This window comes from Magnusiomyces paraingens (genome assembly GCF_902498895.1).
Source record: "Magnusiomyces paraingens strain CBS 517.90 genome assembly, contig: contig1, whole genome shotgun sequence".
NCBI classification, from domain to species: Eukaryota; Fungi; Ascomycota; class Dipodascomycetes; order Dipodascales; family Dipodascaceae; genus Magnusiomyces; species Magnusiomyces paraingens.
Genome location: NW_022474067.1, coordinates 4,186,303 through 4,211,038, shown reverse-complemented (window position 1 = coordinate 4,211,038; position 24,736 = coordinate 4,186,303). Strand labels below are relative to the sequence as shown.

Genomic DNA, 24,736 nt, shown 5'->3' with positions numbered 1-24,736 from the left:
GACCAAATTAAACGCCCAAGTAAATAAATATAAATAAATATTGAAAAATTTTTTATAAGAAAAGGGGCAGATGTAAGAGTTGATGTATATGCAACTTCTTAAAGTAAATTGGTTGATTAAGTGAAGACAGATGCAGATGTTACCTTCAATCTTTTTCTAAAATAAACTTCATGCTTATTCTATTTTAGAATCTTCTGCATATTTCAAGGAGAAATATTCTAAACTCTAATATAAATTTCTATAATAAGTAATATCAATACTATTATAATAATAATTACTTTTTTAGAAAGTCTTGTAATAATAAAAAAAATAAAATTGAAAACCAACTATATATATTCTTTGAAAACTTTTCCAAACAATTTACAATGGTGACACCTGAAAAAAATTGTGCAAAAAAAAAAATGATTGATAAAAACTTTAAAATCTTTTATGGTTTTATTTGCATAAAGAAAGATGCCAGTATTTCTTCTACTAAAATAAATCGTCCGTACAAATTTTTATTGTGATATATGCCCGCGCGCTAAAAACATTTCAAGTAAAAGGCTAGAAAATAAGATTGACAATATGCATTGACTTTGTACTTTATAAATTAAAATCAAGATGGCGAAGGAAAGAAAGAAAGAAAGAAAGAAAGAAAGAAAGAAAGAAAGAAAGAAAGAAAGAAAGAAAGAAAGAAAGAAAGAAATAGATAAATGTGAAAAATAAGGGTCACTTGACAAAAAATATTATTATTTTTATAAACAATTGTTAGCAAAATAAAATAAAAAAAATAAAAAAGACCCTCAAATATAAAGTCTGGATAGAGTATACCTCTTTTTAAGAAAAAAAATATTAAATAAGTATTTTTTTTAATTTGTAATTTCTTACTCCGGAATGTTTTTAAACAACCCGTCCGACTTCTCTTTGTAAAAAAAATATAATTTTTTTCCTTTCTTTTTTTTTTTTTTTTTTTTCTTCGGGGTTAGCGTATTTAACAATAGTGATTTAGGGTCTATTCTGATATGCTTGCGTAACAGTAAACTTTAGAGATGGATCATCCATCTCTTCACCCCCTCTTCTTTTTTCTAAAACAAATGAAGACATGGTCTTAAGCGATGACCATCTCAAAGTGTAATATAACTTTACGGGTTAATTATCTCATACTTTGATAGGCAATGGAATTGATTATTGCAGAAACTAAACAATTTTTAAGTAAACACTTTTTTGCGTTACTTTGATTTTGAACAACATTTTTTTTTTTTTCTTTGGATGAGTGAGATAGATTCTAATTTCAAGATTTTTTTTGAAGTATGCTTACTTCAGCCGCCTTTAGCAAAAAAACAAAAAAAAAACAAAAGCATTACCATTATTTTTTGAAATAGATTCAAGTTTTGAATATTTCGTTATCTTTTTTCTTTTTCTTTTTTCTTTTTTCTTTTTTCTTTTTCTTTTTTTTTTTTTTTTTTTTTCTTTTCTTTTCTTTTCATTTCTTTTTTTTTATTTTTATTTTGTAGATTTCTAAGCTTTATTAAGAAAAAAACAATATCGTATTGATATGCATTTGCTTTGTTTATTTATTTATTTATTTTTTTTTTTGATAGATAGGTTGTAACAACAATCTATGACATTAACCATGAAAAATAATTGTCTCTGTAGATAGCTATGTACATAAAAACAAAACATAGGAAAAAAAATTTAATGCTCGATTCTTAAAATAAATTACAACTTTTTAAAAATAATTGGTCTAATGACTCGCTTTCATTGCCATTTAAGGCAGCCTGTTTGTAATGCATTTTGGCAGATTCAGAGACGAGCAAACGAATACATAGTAGCTAAAGATATAAATAGAGAATCGCGGAAGTAGACCTCAACTAGAATAAAAGAGACTATGCTGAGAAAATATACTAAAGAAGACCTATAAGAAGTTTAGTGAGACCCAATGGTACTGCTATTCATATGAATTTGCGCCTTCTCCTAAGTGATTTATTATGTATGATATGTATGATATATGTGATGGAAGATATGGAGTTGATTGTAATTCAACACGTAGAAGAAGAAAAAAAAATATTTCATTTTCCATAAGCAAGAACATTGGGGGAGGTGCAGACGATCGGTGCTATGCAGCAGAGCGTCAAGTCACACCTATAATATCAACTTATGGCTTTGTACTTTGGTCGAGGCGCACTACTCCTCAACAATACTCAGCGCCCTAACTATTCAGATAAAAAAAATAAAGAAATTAAAAAAATAAAGAGTTAAAGAGTTAAAGAGTTAAAGAGTTAAAGAGTTAAGGAATTAAAGAAATAAAGGAAGAAAGCTAAAGATAAAAGAAACCTTATTTTGGCCACATGATAATTTCTATTCTAGGTAAAAACTTGTTTTTCTTAAGATTTTCTTATGATACTATATTTCTTAATTATAAAATATTTACTTATAAGTATCTAATTAGATAACCTTTTTTACAAATATTTTAAAAAAAGAAATAAGGAAAAAGAAATAAGAAATAGGTTTCATATTTTTATATAAAAATACAAAAATATTTGAGGATGATAGGTTTAATAGTATACTTTCGACAAAAGAAAGCTTTGAACGCAGATTTCTTATGTGTGATATTATTAACTCCAGAAAACAAGGATCATCAAAAAATGTCGTAAAGCTTTCGTTTCAGCTTTTTAAGGAACAGTTAATTAGTAGAATTAACTTCCATAAAAATTTATAATTAAATATTTATTCTTTACTGTAGAAATTTTTTACCAATATTTGCTATATCGTATTAATTCAAGGTTTACATGATTCTACCTTTACCTAACTGAGCTTTTTTTTAAAGCTCCCTTAAATTGGAGTCTATTAGAAAAAACAGTAAATTACGTAGTCTGAAACTTGGATAAAATATTTAAAAATTAAAATTATATTGTTAATAATTCAATAATTTAATAATCTAAAAATTAGAAAATTTGAATAAATCAAATTTTTGTTGATAAATAAGCCTAATCCACTATAAAAAGTTAAAGCCAAGTCTTCAAGTCTTTTAACACTAAACGGTCTTCGAAAAAGTTACTTTTCAAGCAAACCCCAAAATTAACTTTACCACTTAATAAAAAAATTCAAAGAATTGAACATCTTAAATATTTAACTTAAGTTCTACATGATTATTGCTTTATCATCTTTCTTGGATTTTTGATTCAACTCTTAGACTATCTGGTGAGCATAATAAATAAACTTTGGTGGGATTTTAAAGTTCTCCATATTTTTTTTTTATTAAATAAGGGTTTCCACTCTCGTGGTTTTAACAAATCACCCCACAGTAGACGATTCTCAGAACTACAACTACAACTACAAATATGACTTTTAATTATAATTAAGAAGTGTCCTCCTTTTTTTTATCAAAAATTTAACTTCAAAAATATATATATAAATAGTTAAAATTTACAAATCATACGTTAGTGGATTCATAAGCTGCAAATAAAATATTGAAATTATAGATAAAAGTAGAAAATACTTGAGGATGACTTTGACGGGAATAAATGTAACGATATAAAGCACAGAGTAAGCTGAAAAAAAATGTAAACAGTCCGACGTGACCAGTCACTGTCACATTGTCTATGAACCTGCTCTGAGTCTTGTAGAGCTATCATAGGAGACAAATTGGATTCAAGTGAGGGATATGTGGTGAAAAAAGAAAAGATGCTGTCAAGAATAATAAGAAATGCCCAGAATAAAATGTTTCCTTCCCCATAAACAGCTTCATTATTTACTAGGCATACCCTGGAACCCCAACCTGACCGTACACTGTGTGGTTAGGATGCCGGTACCCAATAGAAGCCCCCAGAACATTGGGATGTGCCGTAGTTCCATGCTATGCTATAGAGCGGCAATATGCATCTATAACTTCGAGTTATAACTCGAGTAACTCGAAGTTGTATAATTATACCGACTTACTTTTGCCAAGGCAAGTTACTTCTCAACATAATTATGTATTAATTATTTAATAACATGAGCCTTCTTAAAAAAAAGTAATCAATAAATTACTACGTATAATATTCAAATATTAAGCATTAATGCTTATTTTCAATATATATTCACATATATGAAAAAAAACAAAGTGGAAGGAAAACAAAGAAAAATGTATGGAAGGAATATGATGACTCAGGGTCTTCCTGGAAGCATGTATCAAAAATATATGTTGGTCACCAACCACAAAAATAAAATTTTTACGAATTTTAAATACTCTGGGAAAAGTTCGGCTCTAGTAAGATATATACCGAATATTCAAAATTTACAAATTTAATTTTTAGCTCGTTAAAAGTGAAGTTGATAATCAATATTATTTTAATAATCAATAATATTTATTATTATATATGAATTATGCCCACAGATATTGAGATTGACATCATAATATGATAAGCCCCATATATTGGTTTTATTTTTAGTGTGTTGTAAAAAAAAAAATTATTATGCTTAGCTAAGCATATATACATGGAAAAAGTAAAGGGACAAAATGTTGCGTAAACAACAAGGCTATGCCTACTCAATTTTTTAAAAAATATAAATTAAATGTATAGCATATATTTACTAATTTAATAATTAATAATTATAATTTTTTTTAAAAAAAGAAAAAGTGGCATAAAAATTTCTAGAGCTCAAAAAAGTTTTCCGTGTTTTGTCTTTTAATATAAATAGGCAAATGAGTCCCTTTCATTTATTTTTTTTTTAGTCTTGCTTGTCTTTTTTTGCTCTTCGTCTTTTGAGATAAAATCATATTGTCCCTAATAGTTTCTTTGGAATCTCGACATCAGGGTTCGGTTCAACATATATCTTTCGTCGAATATATTTATTTTCGTATGCTTATCAACTGCATTTCCATTTAAACCGTCTAACACTAGCTTCATTTAGTGCCGATAAAAATTTAAATGACTTGCTGAAAAACTTAAAAGCGAAAAACAGTAACACTCTATTGTGAGTAGAGTAACTTAATTCATAAAAAATTAATACTAATGATAGGAATTTAAGACAATGTTGATTATCACATTATTTCAACTATTAATTCTTTCTGGACAAGCGTTCAGTTTCCCTGTCGGGTTGGAATTGCCCCAGGCCCAATTACAAAAAAGATCTGATTGCCATGAACTTCTTACACAAACCGAATGTACAACTATTTGCAGCAACATCGATACCTCCATCGGCGAAACGGCAACCTCTGACTTGTGTTCGGCACTTGAAGGTTCATTATACTCCAATATTCAACTTTGTATACTGTGTAATGGACAGTACCCATCCGCAAACCTGTTATCAATGACATTACTTTTGGCTCTTTACAACTGTGGCCAATCTGTGACAGCATCAATGAAGTTTTGCGGAAGCTCCGTTGGTTCTGCAACTTTGTCGGCTTATACATCGCAATATACTTGGTCGTCTTTGATTGTCAATAGTTACCAAAGCGCAACAGAAACTGGTTCAGGATCAGGATCAGGTTCCGGTTCTAGTTCAGGATCAGGATCAGGTTCCGGATCAGGTTCGGGATCAGGTTCTGAAAACAATGGTGGCTCAACTACTTCTCAACAAGCTGGTGGTTCTATATCAGTTGTTTCAAGTACTTCAACTTCAACTTCAGCTTCAACTTCAACTTCGGTTTCAACTTCAACTTCAACTTCAACTTTGATATCGACATCTTCATCATCATCAAGCTCATCCTCAAGTTCCTCAACTACAAGTTCTTCATCCTTAAGTACAACATCTACGTCCACATCTTCCACATCTACTACAACTTCAACCTCTTCAACTTCTTCTACCACTTCGAACAGTGTTGTCATTTCTTCTTGGTTTTCTGGGATTGGTGGCTATCAAGGAACCAATACTTACTAACCCTCAAGTTCATCTGAGTGTGAAAACTTTTGCCAGGCAGTTATTTCAGCCATCACAGCCACCACGGATAGCAATAAATTGTGTTCGAATATTTTAAGTGTGCAGCAGCCATATTTATCAAATTGTTTGATATGTGCTTCGCTTTATTCAACTACTTACCAACTAATCTCAAATTTTGTTTTAGAGGACTTAATTGAGTGTAATATTCCAACGACAGCAACTCTCCCTTATTCATCAATATATTTCTCTACTTTTACATCAAATAGTGGCACTGAAGCTACAATTTCAACTTATTCCGCAACAACAACTGAGTGGCAGGCTTCTTCATGGTACAGTGGAATTGGTGATTATACTGGTTATGAAAGTTCAGTCCCAACTGCTTCGTGGCAATGTGAAAATTACTGTCAACTTTTGATAAGCGTAATTACTTCTAATACCGATAGTTCCAAACTTTGTTCTCAATTATCAAGCTTTTCACCTCAGATTACATCGAACTGTTTGATTTGTGCTTCACAATTTTATACCACTTACCAATTGCTTTCAAATATGGTTTTCCCATCTTTTGAAAAATGTGATCTTTCATTTACTGCATCACTTCCATACTCTGCGACTACGACTTCATCATCTACTTCAACTAGCACTTCAACAACTACTTCAACAAGTTCTTCGTCATCTACATTGTTGACAACTAGTACTTCATGGCAAGTTGCTTCATGGTATAGTGGAATTGGTGATTATACTGGTTATGAAAGTTCAGTTCCAACTGCTTCGTGGCAATGTGAAAATTATTGTCAACTTTTGATAAGCGTAATTACTTCTAATACCGATAGTTCCAAACTTTGTTCTCAATTATCAAGCTTTTCACCTCAGATTACATCGAACTGTTTGATTTGTGCTTCACAATTTTATACCACTTACCAATTGCTTTCAAATATGGTTTTCCCATCTTTTGAAAAATGTGATCTTTCATTTACTGCATCACTTCCATACTCTGCGACTACGACTTCATCATCTACTTCAACTAGCACTTCAACAACTACTTCAACAAGTTCTTCGTCATCTACATTGTTGACAACTAGTACTTCATGGCAAGTTGCTTCATGGTATAGTGGAATTGGTGATTATACTGGTTATGAAAGTTCAGTTCCAACTGCTTCGTGGCAATGTGAAAATTATTGTCAACTTTTGATAAGCGTAATTACTTCTAATACCGATAGTTCCAAACTTTGTTCTCAATTATCAAGCTTTTCACCTCAGGTTACATCGAACTGTTTGATTTGTGCTTCACAATTTTATACCACTTACCAATTGCTTTCAAATATGGTTTTCCCATCTTTTGAAAAATGTGATCTTTCATTTACTGCATCACTTCCATACTCTGCGACTACGACTTCATCATCTACTTCAACTAGCACTTCAACAACTACTTCAACAAGTTCTTCGTCATCTACATTGTTGACAACTAGTACTTCATGGCAAGTTGCTTCATGGTATAGTGGAATTGGTGATTATACTGGTTATGAAAGTTCAGTTCCAACTGCTTCGTGGCAATGTGAAAATTATTGTCAACTTTTGATAAGCGTAATTACTTCTAATACCGATAGTTCCAAACTTTGTTCTCAATTATCAAGCTTTTCACCTCAGATTACATCGAACTGTTTGATTTGTGCTTCACAATTTTATACCACTTACCAATTGCTTTCAAATATGGTTTTCCCATCTTTTGAAAAAAAATGTGATCTTTCATTTACTGCATCACTTCCATACTCTGCGACTACGACTTCATCATCTACTTCAACTAGCACTTCAACAACTACTTCAACAAGTTCTTCGTCATCTACATTGTTGACAACTAGTACTTCATGGCAAGTTGCTTCATGGTATAGTGGAATTGGTGATTATACTGGTTATGAAAGTTCAGTCCCAACTGCTTCGTGGCAATGTGAAAATTACTGTCAACTTTTGATAAGCGTAATTACTTCTAATACCGATAGTTCCAAACTTTGTTCTCAATTATCAAGCTTTTCACCTCAGATTACATCGAACTGTTTGATTTGTGCTTCACAATTTTATACCACTTACCAATTGCTTTCAAATATGGTTTTCCCATCTTTTGAAAAATGTGATCTTTCATTTACTGCATCACTTCCATACTCTGCGACTACGACTTCATCATCTACTTCAACTAGCACTTCAACAACTACTTCAACAAGTTCTTCGTCATCTACATTGTTGACAACTAGTACTTCATGGCAAGTTGCTTCATGGTATAGTGGAATTGGTGATTATACTGGTTATGAAAGTTCAGTTCCAACTGCTTCGTGGCAATGTGAAAATTATTGTCAACTTTTGATAAGCGTAATTACTTCTAATACCGATAGTTCCAAACTTTGTTCTCAATTATCAAGCTTTTCACCTCAGATTACATCGAACTGTTTGATTTGTGCTTCACAATTTTATACCACTTACCAATTGCTTTCAAATATGGTTTTCCCATCTTTTGAAAAATGTGATCTTTCATTTACTGCATCACTTCCATACTCTGCGACTACGACTTCATCATCTACTTCAACTAGCACTTCAACAAGTACTTCAACAAGTTCTTCGTCATCTACATTGTTGACAACTAGTACTTCATGGCAAGTTGCTTCATGGTATAGTGGAATTGGTGATTATACTGGTTATGAAAGTTCAGTTCCAACTGCTTCGTGGCAATGTGAAAATTATTGTCAACTTTTGATAAGCGTAATTACTTCTAATACCGATAGTTCCAAACTTTGTTCTCAATTATCAAGCTTTTCACCTCAGGTTACATCGAACTGTTTGATTTGTGCTTCACAATTTTATACCACTTACCAATTGCTTTCAAATATGGTTTTCCCATCTTTTTGAAAATGTGATCTTTCATTTACTGCATCACTTCCATACTCTGCGACTACGACTTCATCATCTACTTCAACTAGCACTTCAACAACTACTTCAACAAGTTCTTCGTCATCTACATTGTTGACAACTAGTACTTCATGGCAAGTTGCTTCATGGTATAGTGGAATTGGTGATTATACTGGTTATGAAAGTTCAGTCCCAACTGCTTCGTGGCAATGTGAAAATTACTGTCAACTTTTGATAAGCGTAATTACTTCTAATACCGATAGTTCCAAACTTTGTTCTCAATTATCAAGCTTTTCACCTCAGATTACATCGAACTGTTTGATTTGTGCTTCACAATTTTATACCACTTACCAATTGCTTTCAAATATGGTTTTCCCATCTTTTGAAAAATGTGATCTTTCATTTACTGCATCACTTCCATACTCTGCGACTACGACTTCATCATCTACTTCAACTAGCACTTCAACAACTACTTCAACAAGTTCTTCGTCATCTACATTGTTGACAACTAGTACTTCATGGCAAGTTGCTTCATGGTATAGTGGAATTGGTGATTATACTGGTTATGAAAGTTCAGTTCCAACTGCTTCGTGGCAATGTGAAAATTATTGTCAACTTTTGATAAGCGTAATTACTTCTAATACCGATAGTTCCAAACTTTGTTCTCAATTATCAAGCTTTTCACCTCAGATTACATCGAACTGTTTGATTTGTGCTTCACAATTTTATACCACTTACCAATTGCTTTCAAATATGGTTTCCCCATCTTTTGAAAAATGTGATCTTTCATTTACTGCATCACTTCCATACTCTGCGACTACGACTTCATCATCTACTTCAACTAGCACTTCAACAAGTACTTTCAACAAGTTCTTCGTCATCTACATTGTTGACAACTAGTACTTCATGGCAAGTTGCTTCATGGTATAGTGGAATTGGTGATTATACTGGTTATGAAAGTTCAGTTCCAACTGCTTCGTGGCAATGTGAAAATTATTGTCAACTTTTGATAAGCGTAATTACTTCTAATACCGATAGTTCCAAACTTTGTTCTCAATTATCAAGCTTTTCACCTCAGGTTACATCGAACTGTTTGATTTGTGCTTCACAATTTTATACCACTTACCAATTGCTTTCAAATATGGTTTTCCCATCTTTTGAAAAATGTGATCTTTCATTTACTGCATCACTTCCATACTCTGCGACTACGACTTCATCATCTACTTCAACTAGCACTTCAACAACTACTTCAACAAGTTCTTCGTCATCTACATTGTTGACAACTAGTACTTCATGGCAAGTTGCTTCATGGTATAGTGGAATTGGTGATTATACTGGTTATGAAAGTTCAGTCCCAACTGCTTCGTGGCAATGTGAAAATTATTGTCAACTTTTGATAAGCGTAATTACTTCTAATACCGATAGTTCCAAACTTTGTTCTCAATTATCAAGCTTTTCACCTCAGATTACATCGAACTGTTTGATTTGTGCTTCACAATTTTATACCACTTACCAATTGCTTTCAAATATGGTTTTCCCATCTTTTGAAAAATGTGATCTTTCATTTACTGCATCACTTCCATACTCTGCGACCACAACTTCATCATCTGCCATTACTACGTCATCATTACCTTTACTTAGTTACTCTCTGTTTCTCGATTCTTTATCTGTTTATTCTTCATCTGTTGATTCTTCTTCTCAAGTTTCTTCATCTGATGATTCCTCGTCTGATGATTCTTCATCTGATGATTCCTCGTCTGATGATTCTTCTTCTGATGATTCTGCATCAATAGAATCTTCCTCTAGTGAATTTTCATTCATTGATTCTTCATCTGTTGATTCATCATCTGTTGATTCAGCATTTGTTGATTCATCATCTATTGATTCCTCTTCTGAAGTTTCTTCCTCTGATGATTCATCATCTGTTGATTCCTCTTCTGAAGTTTCTTCCTATGATGATTCTACATCTGATGATTCCTCATCTGTTGATTCTTCATCAGTTGTTTCATCATCTGTTGATTCTTCTTCTCAAGTTTCTTCCTCTGATGATTCCTCCTCTGATGATTCTTCATCTATAGAATCTTCTTCTAGTGAATCTTCATCTGTTGATTCATCATCTGTTGATTCTTCTTCCCAATTTTCTTCTTCTGATGATTCATCATCTGTTGATTCTTCTTCTCAAGTTTCTTCCTCTGATAATTCCTCCTCTGATGATTCTTCATCTATAGAATCTTCTTCTAGTGAATCTTCATCTGTTGATTCATCATCTGTTGATTCATCATCGGTTGATTCATCATCTATTGATTCATCATCTGTTGATTCTTCTTCTCAAGTTTCTTCCTCTGATAATTCCTCCTCTGATGATTCTACATCTATTGATTCTTCATCTCTTGATTCTTCATCTGTCGATTCATCATCTGTTGATTCCTCTTCTGAAGTTTCTTCCTCTAATGATTCCTCCTCTGATGATTCTTCATCTATTGATTCCTCATCTGTTGATTCTTCATCAGTTGTTTCATCATCTGTTGATTCTTCTTCTCAAGTTTCTTCGTCTGATGATTCCTCTTCTGATGATTCTTCATCTATAGAATCTTCTTCTAGTGAATCTTCATCTGTTGATTCTTCATCAGTTGATTCATCATCTGTTGATTCTTCATCAGTTGATTCATCATCTGTTGATTCTTCATCAGTTGATTCATCATCTGTTGATTCTTCTTCTCAAGTTTCTTCCTCTGATAATTCCTCCTCTGATGATTCTACATCTATTGATTCTTCATCTCTTGATTCTTCATCTGTCGATTCATCATCTGTTGATTCCTCTTCTGAAGTTTCTTCCTCTAATGATTCCTTCTCTGATGATTCTTCATCTATTGATTCCTCATCTGTTGATTCTTCATCAGTTGTTTCATCATCTGTTGATTCTTCTTCTCAAGTTTCTTCGTCTGATGATTCCTCTTCTGATGATTCTTCATCTATAGAATCTTCTTCTAGTGAATCTTCATCTGTTGATTCATCATCTGTTGATTCTTCTTCCCAATTTTCTTCTTCTGATGATTCCTCGTCTGATGATTCTTCATCTGATGATTCATCATCTGTCGATTCCTCATCTGTTGATTCTACATCTATTGATTCTTCATCTGTTGATTCTTCATCTGTTAATTCATCATCTGTTGACTCATCCTCTGTTGATTCTTCATCTGTCGATTCATCATCTGTTAATTCCTCATCTATTGATTTTTCATCTGTCGATTCATCATCTGCTAATTCCTCTTCTGAAGTTTCTTCCTCTGATGATTCATCATCTGTTGATTCCTCTTCTGAAGTTTCTTCCTATGATGATTCTAAATCTGATGATTCCTCATCTGTTGATTCTTCATCGGTTGTTTCATCATCTGTTGATTCTTCTTCTCAAGTTTCTTCCTCTGATGATTCTTCATCTGTCGATTCATCATCTGTTAATTCCTCTTCTGAAGTTTCTTCCTCTAATGATTCTTCATCTATAGAATCTTCTTCTAGTGAATCTTCATCTGTTGATTCATCATCTGTTGATTCTTCTTCCCAATTTTCTTTGTCTCATGATTCCTCTTCTGATGATTCCTCCTCTGATGATTCTTCATCTATGGATTCCTCATCTGTTGATTCTTCATCAGTTGATTCATCATCAGTTGATTCTTCTTCTCAAGTTTCTTCGTCTGATGATTCCTCTTCTGATGATTCATCAACTGTTGATTCATCATCTGTTGATTCATCATCAGTTGATTCATCATCCATTGATTCCTCATCTATTGATTCCTCATCTATTGATTCTTCATCTGTCGATCCATCATCTGTTGATTCCTCTTCTGAAGTTTCTTCCTCTGATGATTCATCATCTGTTGATTCCTCTTCTGAAGTTTCTTCCTATGATGATTCTACATCTGTTGATTCTTTATCTGTCGATTCTTCATCAGTTGTTTCATCATCTGTTGATTCTTCTTCTCAAGTTTCTTCCTCTGATAATTCCTCCTCTGATGATTCTACATCTATTGATTCTACATCTGTTGATTCTTCATCTGTCGATTCATCATCTGTTGATTCCTCTTCTGAAGTTTCTTCCTCTAATGATTCCTCCTCTGATGATTCTTCATCTATGGATTCCTCATCTGTTGATTCTTCATCAGTTGATTCATCATCAGTTGATTCTTCTTCTCAAGTTTCTTCCTCTGATGATTCCTCCTCTGATGATTCTTCATCAATTGATTCTTCATCTGTTGATTCATCATCTGTTGATTCATCATCTGTTGATTCCTCATCTGTTGATTCCTCATCTATTGATTTTTCATCTGTCGATTCATCATCTGCTAATTCCTCTTCTGAAGTTTCTTCCTCTGATGATTCATCATCTGTTGATTCCTCTTCTGAAGTTTCTTCCTATGATGATTCTACATCTGTTGATTCTTTATCTGTCGATTCTTCATCAGTTGTTTCATCATCTGTTGATTCTTCTTCTCAAGTTTCTTCCTCTGATAATTTCTCCTCTGATGATTCTACATCTATTGATTCTTCATCTGTTGATTCTTCATCTGTCGATTCATCATCTGTTGATTCCTCTTCTGAAGTTTCTTCCTCTAATGATTCCTCCTCTGATGATTCTTCATCTATAGAATCTTGTTCTAGTGAATCTTCATCTGTTGATTCTTCATTAGTTGATTCATCATCGGTTGATTCTTCTTCTCAAGTTTCTTTGTCTGATGATTCCTCTTCTGATGATTCATCAACTGTTGATTTATCATCTGTTGATTTATCATCTGTTGATTCCTCATCTGTTGATTCCTCATCTGTTGATTCTTCATCTGTCGATTCATCATCTGTTAATTCCTCATCTATTGATTTTTTATCTGTCGATTTATCATCTGCTAATTCCTCTTCTGAAGTTTCTTCCTCTGATGATTCATCATCTGTTGATTCCTCTTCTGAAGTTTCTTCCTCTGATGATTCCTCCTCTGATGATTCTACATCTATTGATTCTACATCTGTTGATTCATCATCTGTTGATTCTTCTTCTCAAGTTTCTTCCTCTGATGATTCTTCATCTGTCGATTCATCATCTGTTGATTCCTCTTCTGAAGTTTCTTCCTCTGATGATTCCTCCTCTGATGATTCTACATCTATTGATTCTTCATCGGTTGTTTCATCATCTGTTGATTCTTCTTCTCAAGTTTCTTCCTCTGATGATTCTTCCACTGATGATTCATCATCTGTTGATTCCTCTTCTGAAGTTTCTTCCTCTGATGATTCCTCCTCTGATGATTCTACATCTATTGATTCTTCATCGGTTGTTTCATCATCTGTTGATTCTTCTTCTCAAGTTTCTTCCTCTGATGATTCTTCCACTGATGATTCATCATCTGTTAATTCCTCTTCTGAAGTTTCTTCCTCTAATGATTCCTCCTCTGATGATTCTTCATCTATAGAATCTTCTTATAGTGAATCTTCATCTGTTGATTCTTCATTAGTTGATTCATCATCGGTTGATTCTTCTTCTCAAGTTTCTTTGTCTGATGATTCCTCTTCTGATGATTCATCAACTGTTGATTCTTCATCTGTTGATTTATCATCTGTTGATTCTCCTTCCCAATTTTCTTTGTCTGATGATTCCTCTTCTGATGATTCCTCCTCTGATGATTCTTCATCTATGGATTCCTCATCTGTTGATTCTTCATCAGTTGATTCATCATCAGTTGATTCTTCTTCTCAAGTTTCTTCGTCTGATGATTCCTCTTCTGATGATTCATCAACTGTTGATTCATCATTTGTTGATTCATCATCAGTTGATTCATCATCCATTGATTCCTCATCTATTGATTCCTCATCTATTGATTCATCATCTGTCGATTCATCATCTGTTGATTCCTCTTCTGAAGTTTCTTCCTCTAATGATTCCTCCTCTGATGATTCTTCATCGATTGATTCCTCATATGTTGATTCTTCATCTGTTGATTCATCATCTGTTGATTCTTCTTCTCAATTTTCTTCGTCTGATGATTCCTCCTCTGATGATTCTTCATCAATTGATTCTTCATCTGTTGATTCTTCATCTGTCGATTCATCATCTGTTAATTCCTCATCTATTGATTTTTCATCTGTCGATTTACCATCTGCTAATTCCTCTTCTGAAGTTTCTTCCTCTGATGATTCATCATCTGTTGATTCCTCTTCTGAAGTTTCTTCCTCTGATGATTCCTCCTCTGATGATTCTACATCTATTGATTCTTTATCTATTAAATCTTCATCTGTTAATTCTTCATCAGATGATTCTTTATCTCAAGTTTCTTCGTCTGATGATTCCTCGTCTGATGATTCTTCATCTATAGAATCTTCTTCTAGTGAATCTTCATCTGTTGATTCTTCATTAGTTGATTCATCATCGGTTGATTCTTCTTCTCAAGTTTCTTTGTCTGATGATTCCTCTTCTGATGATTCATCAACTGTTGATTCATCATCTGTTGATTCTTCTTCCCAATTTTCTTCTTCTGATGATTCCTCGTCTGATGATTCTTCATCTGATGATTCATCATCTGTCGATTCCTCATCTGTTGATTCATCATCGGTTGATTCTTCATCTATTGATTCATCATCTGTTGATTCTTCTTCTCAAGTTTCTTCCTCTGATAATTCCTCCTATGATGATTCTACATCTGATGATTCCTCATCTGTTGATTCTTCATCAGTTGTTTCATCATCTGTTGATTCTTCTTCTCAAGTTTCTTCCTCTGATGATTCCTCCTCTGATGATTCTTCATCAGTTGATACTTCTTCTCAAGTTTCTTCATCTGATGATACCTCATCAGTTGAAACTTCTTTTAGTGAATCTTCAACTATTAATTCTTCATATCAGAAATCTTATTCAGCGGATTCATCAGTGTCTGAGACTTCAGTCACTAATGTTCCTGATACGGGATCGCGTGGTAAGGCTCCAGTAATGCCATCGGATTCATGGTATTCTATCTCAGTTCAAATTTCATCTGATTATTCTTCGTTTGATGATTCCTCGTCTGATGATTCTTCATCAACTGATTCTTCATCTATTGAATCTTCATCTGTGAATTCTTCATCTGTTGATTCTTTATCTCAAGATTCTTCGTCCGATGATTCCTCGTCTGATGATTCTTCATCTGATGATTCTTCATCTATAGAATCTTCTTCTAGTGAATCTTCATCTGATGATTCTTCATCTATAGAATCTTCTTCTAGTGAATCTTCATCTGTTGATTCATCATCTGTTGATTCATCATCGGTTGATTCATCATCTATTGATTCATCATCTGTTGATTCTTCTTCTCAAGTTTCTTCCTCTGATAATTCCTCCTCTGATGATTCTACATCTATTGATTCTTCATCTCTTGATTCTTCATCTGTCGATTCATCATCTGTTGATTCATCATCTGTCGATTCTTCTTCCCAATTTTCCTCTTCTGATGATTCCTCTTCTGATGATTCCTCTTCTGATGATTCCTCCTCTGATGATTCTTCATCTATTGATTCCTCATCTGTTGATTCTTCATCTGTTGATTCATCATCTGTTGATTCTTCTTCCCAATTTTCTTCGTCTGATGATTCCTCGTTTGATGATTCTTCATCAATTAATTCTTCATCTGTTGATTCATCATCTGTTGATTCATCATCTGTCGATTCATCATCTGCTAATTCCTCTTCTGAAGTTTCTTCCTCTGATGATTCATCATCTGTTGATTGCTCTTCTGAAGTTTCATCCTATGATGATTCTACATCTGATGATTCCTCATCTGTTGATTCTTCATCAGTTGTTTTATCATCTGTTGATTCTTCTTCTCAAGTTTCTTCCTCTGATGATTCCTTCTCTGATGATACCTCATCAGTTGAAACTTCTTTTAGTGAATCTTCAACTATTAATTCTTCATATCAGAAATCTTATTCAGCGGATTCATCAGTGTCTGAGACTTCAGTCACTAATGTTCCTGATACGGGATCGCGTGGTAAGGCTCCAGTAATGCCATCGGATTCATGGTATTCTATCTCAGTTCAAATTTCATCTGATTATTCTTCGTTTGATGATTCCTCGTCTGATGATTCTTCATCAACTGATTCTTCATCTATTGAATCTTCATCTGTGAATTCTTCATCAGTTGATTCTTTATCTCAAGATTCTTCGTCCGATGATTCCTCGTCTGATGATTCTTCATCTGATGATTCTTCATCTATAGAATCTTCTTCTAGTGAATCTTCATCTGATGATTCTTCATCTATAGAATCTTCTTCTAGTGAATCTTCATCTGTTGATTCATCATCTGTTGATTCATCATCGGTTGATTCATCATCTATTGATTCATCATCTGTTGATTCTTCTTCTCAAGTTTCTTCCTCTGATAATTCCTCCTCTGATGATTCTACATCTATTGATTCTTCATCTCTTGATTCTTCATCTGTCGATTCTTCAACAGTTGATTCATCATCGGTTGATTCTTCTTCTCAAGTTTCTTCGTCTGATGATTCCTCTTCTGATGATTCATCATCTGTTGATTCATCATCTATTGATTCTTCATCTGTCGATCCATCATCTGTTGATTCCTCTGTTGAAGTTTCTTCCTCTGATGATTCATCATCTGTTGATTGCTCTTCTGAAGTTTCTTCTTATGATGATTCTACATCTGATGATTCCTCATCTGTTGATTCTTCATCAGTTGTTTTATCATCTGTTGATTCTTCTTCTCAAGTTTCTTCCTCTGATGATTCCTCCTCTGATGATTCTTCATCAGTTGATACTTCTTCTCAAGTTTCTTCATCTGATGATACCTCATCAGTTGAAACTTCTTTTAGTGAATCTTCAACTATTAATTCTTCATATCAGAAATCTTATTCAGCGGATTCATCAGTGTCTGAGACTTCAGTCACTAATGTTCCTGATACGGGATCGCGTGGTAAGGCTCCAGTAATGCCATCGGATTCATGGTATTCTATCTCAGTTCAAATTTCATCTGATTATTCTTCGTTTGATGATTCCTCGTCTGATGATTCTTCATCAACTGATTCTTCATCTATTGAATCTTCATCTGTGAATTCTTCATCAGTTGATTCTTTATCTCAAGATTCTTCGTCCGATGATTCCTCGTCTGATGATTCTTCATCTGATGATTCTTCATCTATAGAATCTTCTTCTAGTGAATCTTCATCTGTTGATTCATCATCTATTGATTCTTCATCTGTTGATTCTTCATCTGTCGATTCATCATCTGTTGATTCCTCTTCTGAAGTTTCTTCCTCTGATGATTCCTCCTCTGATGATTCTACATCTATTGATTCTTTATCTATTAAATCTTCATCTGTTAATTCTTCATCAGATGATTCTTCTTCTCAAGTTTCTTTGTCTGATGATTCCTCTTCTGATGATTCATCAACTGTTGATTCATCATCTGTTGATTCTTCTTCCCAATTTTCTTCTTCTGATGATTCCTCGTCTGATGATTCTTCATCAACTGATTCTTCATCTATTGAATCTTCATCTGTGAATTCTTCATCAGTTGATTCTTCATCTCAAGTTTCTTCGTTTGATGATTCCTCGTCTGATGATTCTTCATCTGATGATTCTTCATCTATAGAATCTTCTTCAAGTGAATCTTCATCTGTTGATTCATCATCTGTCGATTCATCATCTGATCATTCTTTATCTATTGATTCTTCATCTGTTGATTCTTCATCTGATGATTCTTCTTCTCAAATTTATTCGTCTGTTAATTCTTCATCTGTTGATTCATCATCTTCTGATTCATCATCTGTTGATTCTTCATCTGTTGATTCATCATCTGTTGATTCCGCATCTCATTTTTCTTCATCTGTTGATTTTTCATACATTGAATCTATATCTGACGAATTTTCATCGACTGATTCTTGGTGTACTGATTCTTTTTCTGATGATTCTACTTCTGATTATTCTTCATCTGATAAATCTTCATATATTGATTCTCCATTTATTGAATCTACATCTGACGAATCTTCATCGACTAATTCTTTATGTACTGATTCTTCTTCAGATGATTATTCATCTACTGATTTTATATCTGTTGATTTTTCATCTTTTGATTCTTCATCTGTTGATTCCTCCTTTGATTATTTTTTATCCATTGAGTCTTCATCTGTTAATTCATCATCCGATGGTTCTTTATCTTCTGATTCTCCATATACTGATTATTCTTCTGATACTTCCTCTTCTACTGTATTTTCATCTCTTGAATCTTCATTTACTGAACCTTCTTCTGATGATTCTACATTTGACGATTCTTCATCTGCTGGTTACTCCTCTGCTGATTTATCATATGTTGATTCATCATCTACTGATTCGTCGTCTGCTGAATATATATTCTCTGGTTCATCACATGCTACAACCTCATTTGTTGAGTATTTTTCAACTCAATTTACTTCCTTTGATTTATTAACTACTGAATCTTCAGCTGCTGAATCTTCATACTTTGATTCTTACTCTACTGAATTTTCGTCTATTGCATCAACATCTACTGAATCATCATCTGTTGAATATTCATCTTCTTCACCTTCATCTATTGAATCATCCTTTGCTCAATCAGATATGACATCAATTTTTGAGTCAAACTCTCTCAATCAGTTTTCTTCTGAACACCTTTCTCAGGGATATTCATCTTCTGTGATTTCATCTTCTGATTCTTCCTCGGTTGATTCTTCCTCGGTTGATTCTTCCTCGGTTGATATTCCATCAGTCAAGTCTTCATCTGTTAACTATTCCATTGATGGCTCTTCCTCTCTTTACATTTTCTCTTCAGATTCTTCATTCACCGAATCTTCCTTTTATGAGACATCATCTGCTCCATCTTTGCCTGTTCATTCTTCCCTTGATATTCCTTCATATTTTCAATCATCTTCAGTATATTATACATCATCTGAGTCTTTGACTGACTCTACTTTAACTGCTGTGACTACAAAGTCAACAGTATTCACGACTTTAAGCACTGTCACTCTTACTGAAGCATGCTCTTATTGCACTGGCGGTACCACTGAATTTCTTTCTACCGTCACTGTTTTGGTTTCCACCGAAACTGTTGAAACTGGTAACTCTTTTGAAACAAGTTCGTCTTTGAATAATATTGTTCCAGTTTCTTCTATTACTAGTAAGTTTAGCGATACTTCTTATGAAAGCATTGAGCCTTCAAATGTTTCTTCAGTAAATGTCCCAGAATTTAGCACAGAGGGAGTTGCTACAGCCGCTGAAGTTCTCGATTCCACTTTCACCACCAGCAACATGGAAACTATGAGTGCGCAATTTACGAATTCTCTTTTAACTGTTACGGTAACTGAACCTTGTGATACCTGTCATGGAGGATTTACCACGGTTCTTTCGGTTGATACTACTACCGTCCCATGCAGTTCTACTGATACAGTTTTTGGCACATATATTGACTCTTCTCTGCCTGTTGAATCTCAATCTATTGTGACTGTTAGTGTTGGTTCAGGACCCACTGTTACTTACCAGCCCATCGAGTCTCTTGCTACTACCATGACAGTTACTGTTTCTTCGGGCACAGAACTGGTTGAATCTCTCTCCACTGTGACTATCCCCACTGGTACAAATTCTGTTTTCTCTCAGCTTGGTGAATTCATTTCAACTGTAACTGTCACTGGTTCAGACAGCATCTCCACAGCCACTGTGAAGTACTCGGAGTCACTTTCTACTTTTACTATCACTAAGCCTTGTTCTTCCTGCCAGGGTGGTACTACCACAGTTCTTTCAGTTGTCACTACCACCGTCCTTTGTAGCTCAATTGAGAGTGCTTCTAATACTGGCATTTCTAGAGCTACTGACACTCCAGCTGTTATTACAGGCACTGTTTTGTCTGGCACAGCTCCAGTTGAATCTCTCTCTACAGTTACAGTCACTGCTCCTGGATCCGTTGTCGCTACATCGCGTTCGGTCGAGTCTATTGTTACTGTAGCTGTTACTATTTCTTCTGACACTGCTCTTGTTGAGTCTCCTTTCACTACCGATACTTCTTCTGCTACTGCTACTGTTACTGTTACTGGTAACTCTCTTTCTGTTGCCACTGTCACAGTTTTAGCATCTACTGGTACAGTTGGTATTTATTCAAAGCAACTCCTTGAGTCAAGCTCAAGTTTGACATCCAATGTTCCTTCTCAGTCTGGAATTTCCCTTTCCCTAGTTACTATTAGTGATATTAATGAAATCGCTACTTCTACAGTCCAATACACTGAGTCTCTTTCAACTATGACTTTGACTGAGTCTTGCTCGACCTGTGAAGATGGTACTACAGTTATTGTTTCTATTGTTACCACTATTGTTCCCTGCACCCCAGTTGAGAGTACTTATGATACTGAGAATACCTTGACCACAACCACATCTGATGAGATCACGGTTACTGGTTCTGTTGCTACTTCCCAGTTTACCCCATCTCTTTTGACTCTTACAGTTACAAACTCGTGTGCCACTTGTCAAGGCGGAGTTTCGACATATGTTTCTACTGTCACTTCAAGTACTCCTTACAATTCTTTGTCAGATTTTGCTGGTTCTGCTTTAATATCTGCATCCGAGGTGACTAGCTCAGCAAAGAATGGAATTTTTACGGATGTCAAGACTTTTACAACAGTGACATATAGTTCTAGTTCTTCGTCACCTGTAGTTGGGGACTCTAATGTGGAGAGCAATCTAGAAAATGCAACAGCCACAACTATACCAACCAGCTCAGCGGTCTCCGGCCTTTTGGAGGGAGAGTCGTTGTCTGGAAGTGCATCTACTTCTACGGAGTCAACTGTGGCTTCACAATCTGCCAGCTTGAACAGCCACAATTCGGGATCCATGAACGGCACGGTTATACAGACACCTTCCATTAGTGTTGTGCCTCCTAGTACCGTTACCACGGCTTCTGGGTTCTTGCCACAATCTAACGGAGCTTCGGCCTGCTCGGTCAAGTTTTTTGCTGCGCTAATTCCAACTCTGGCGCTTCTTTTGTTATAATCATGAAGATGGTCATCATGATAATATTAAAAAAAAAAATTGCCTAATGGCTTATAGAGAATGTTTTTAATGTTTTTAATGATTTTGTTTTTAGTTTTTAGTTTTTAGATTTTAGATTTTAAATGTTAATATTTAGTTTTTTAATGAATTTGTTTTTAGTTTTAAATGGGGCGTTTTTTTTTTCTTCCTTAAATATTGATAAATTTACCGGTTAATTTTAAAATTTTTTAAACAAAAATGTTTCGTTACTCAAATTTTATTTTTTTTTTATTTTTTAAGAAATCACCACTTTCCCAAATAGGCAATTGTTTTATTTTACTTCAATTGAAATTGAACATTTGTTTATTTCAAAATTTAAAAAAAAATAAAAAAAATAAAAAAAATAAAATCAAAAAAAAAAAAAATTAAAACTCAATTGAATATTTCTATTTTAAAAGTCTTCACAAAGTTATATTATAAAAAAAAAAAAAAAAAAAAAAGCAAAAAAGCCCATTTCTTAACAGTTCAACAAGTTGTTGTAGTTGTGGCTTGAATGTGGTTTTATGATGAGCATCGCATCTCCTTTGGCAGTGCAAGGCCGATTGGCCGACACCGGTAAATGTCACATGACAGTACAACCTCTGTTAATGCTGCGTCCCGAGTTAAACAAAAAATAAGCTTTAAAAAAGTCACGTGAAATTGTGAAATATTTTACTTCTACTGTAGCCAGTTTGATGCATGTGGCCAGGGTACGGGTTGGCATGAAATGTGGCTTGCTACAGAGTCTTTTTTTTTTTTTTTTTTTTTTTTTTTTGTTTAAATGAAAAAAAATAAAATAAAATAAAAAAATCAACGCTGGGTGGACCTTCGAAAGGCTCACTTTAATATTTATAAGCAAGGTTTTCCACATATTTTTTTTTTTTTTTCTTTTCCTTTTATATATTTAACATCCCACTCACACACACATACACATTTTATATACACTTTTGATTTTTAAATAAAAAAAAAATCACATTTTCTCTCTCCACCCAATATAATGTCTGGAAGACACATAAACGTTTCTCAGTTTCTTGAGAATCTCAACTCTATTGACGATTCGCTTGATTACGGATCCAGCTCAAACTCGCCTGCTGGCCATGCGGGTCACGCAGACGGCTCGGTTGAGTCAATTTCGGCCAATGTTGGTTCCGGACCAAATTCAAGATCCGGACTAGGAAGCAGCAATAATAACAATGGCGGCCATGGAGTAGGAAGCTCAAGCTCTAATAACGGCGATGAAGAGCTTGCTATTTTCGCCAACACTCAATTTTTTGATTTCGATATGGGCTGCTCAACCGATATTGCCGCTACCATGGATGACCTTCTCATGCAACAAGAGCAACAGCTCCAATGCTCAAAGGGTGCCTTTAACAATGGTGCTTCATCTTCATCTTCTTCAGGACCTTCTTCATCATCTTCTTCTTCGTCTTCCTCATTATCATCATCATCTTCTTCTTCTTCATCTTCTTCAGTACCTCTTCAAAATTCTTTTCTTTTCCAACAACACACTTCTGCGGACCTTACTTTTGATTTGGGCAACCTTCAGCAATTTTCACTGGCTAATGAATTACTACCACTTTCGGCCAACTCCCCCACATCTTCTCTTCACGGTTCTTCTAACACGACTGGGACCTTGTCTAACGCAAATCCACAACAGGTGAGCTTCAGTAACTCCAGTGCCAGCTACCTTCAACATCAATTTACCGATCCGTTGACTCTTTCCACACAACCTCGTCTTTCTCATCTTGTTGCGTCGCCTGCTCTCAACTCTATGATTAATCACCAGCAACCAAACTCTCACAGCCAATTCCATCATTTGCAACCTCAGCTCCACCAGAATTCATTTATTCAAAATCAACAGCAGCCTCAACAACAGCCGCCTCAACAGCAACAACAACAACACCGCAATAAGGTTTTGGTCTCATCGCCTCAAGTTTTGCCCAAACTTGAACATCACACCTCTCCAGCTGGACCTATTACCTCACCTTCTCCAGTTTCTCACTCGACTAACTCTACTTCTCTTTCTCCTTCCTCTCCTCTTGCCAATAACGTTACTTCCTCAACTAGTCCTATCTCTGTATCTTCCTCTTCCTCTCCTCTTGCTAATAATGTTGTTCCCTCAACCATCCCAATTGTTGTTTCTCCAGCCAAGTTCCATATTTCTGCTCCTACACATGCACCTAGTATACCTGACTCACCTGTTAGGAAGGATGAAACGATAGCTGTGCCTCCCCCTAACTCTAAGCGGAGACGTACTGGTACTTCTTCTTCTGTGAGTGTTTCTAGCACTGCAGAGAAGGTGGCTTCAATTTCTGCTAAGGCCAAGGCAGCAGCAGCTGAGGAAGCTGCTGCCGCTGCCGCTGCTGCTGCTGCTGCCGCTGTCTCTGCTGCTGCTGATTTGGCATCTGCTTCTTCAGAGACTGAAGAAATAGATTCTAAGAACTTGACTCCAGAAGAAGACAAGCGTCGTCGCAACACTGCAGCTTCAGCTCGTTTCCGTGTTAAGAAGAAACTTCGTGAGCAGCAGATGGAGCGCACAGCTAAAGATCTTCAGGAGCGTGTTCATTCTCTTGAGACGAAGATTATGCAACTTGAGATGGAAAATAAGTGGTTGCGCAATCTTGTTGTTGAGAAGAATGAAGCTCGTGATATGACTGAGCTTTTTGACATGAAAAAGAAGATCATGTCGGAGACTACCATGTCTAAGGTCAATGCCAAAGTGAAATGAAGAGTGAGAACAAAAAAAAAAAAATTATATTAAATTTTAAAATATTTCTTTTCTTTACAAACATTTTATTTATATTGAAAATATTATCGACAAAAAAAAAAATGAGAATTGAAACTTAAAAAAAAAAAAATATTTGGAATTACTTTCTTCAACAAAGAGATTTTCTATTATATAAAAAAAAAACAAAATTAGCAAACTTCAACATTTTGAAAAATCAATTTAAAAAAACAACAGAGGAAAACAAC

At 34.5% G+C, this 24,736-nt stretch overlaps 3 protein-coding genes across 3 annotated transcripts; all 3 read left to right on the top strand.

Moving 5' to 3' along the window:
- Positions 1 to 5,271: 5,271 nt before the first annotated feature.
- On the top strand, positions 5,272 to 9,633 carry SAPINGB_P001261 (uncharacterized protein; the record flags this gene model as incomplete). The annotated part of the gene is made up of 3 exons (XM_031995984.1): positions 5,272 to 5,812; positions 6,026 to 8,549; positions 8,805 to 9,633. 3 exons carry the CDS (start codon positions 5,272 to 5,274, stop codon positions 9,631 to 9,633), a joined length of 3,894 nt encoding a protein of 1,297 aa, XP_031851875.1.
- A 241-nt stretch (positions 9,634 to 9,874) lies between these two features.
- On the top strand, positions 9,875 to 21,745 carry SAPINGB_P001260 (uncharacterized protein; the record flags this gene model as incomplete). Its single annotated transcript, XM_031995983.1, has 1 exon — positions 9,875 to 21,745. One exon carries the CDS (start codon positions 9,875 to 9,877, stop codon positions 21,743 to 21,745), a length of 11,871 nt encoding a protein of 3,956 aa, XP_031851874.1.
- Positions 21,746 to 22,760: 1,015 nt separating this feature from the next.
- SAPINGB_P001259 (uncharacterized protein) lies at positions 22,761 to 24,491 on the top strand (the record flags this gene model as incomplete). Its single annotated transcript, XM_031995982.1, has 1 exon — positions 22,761 to 24,491. One exon carries the CDS (start codon positions 22,761 to 22,763, stop codon positions 24,489 to 24,491), a length of 1,731 nt encoding a protein of 576 aa, XP_031851873.1.
- Between the last annotated feature and the right edge of the window lie 245 nt (positions 24,492 to 24,736).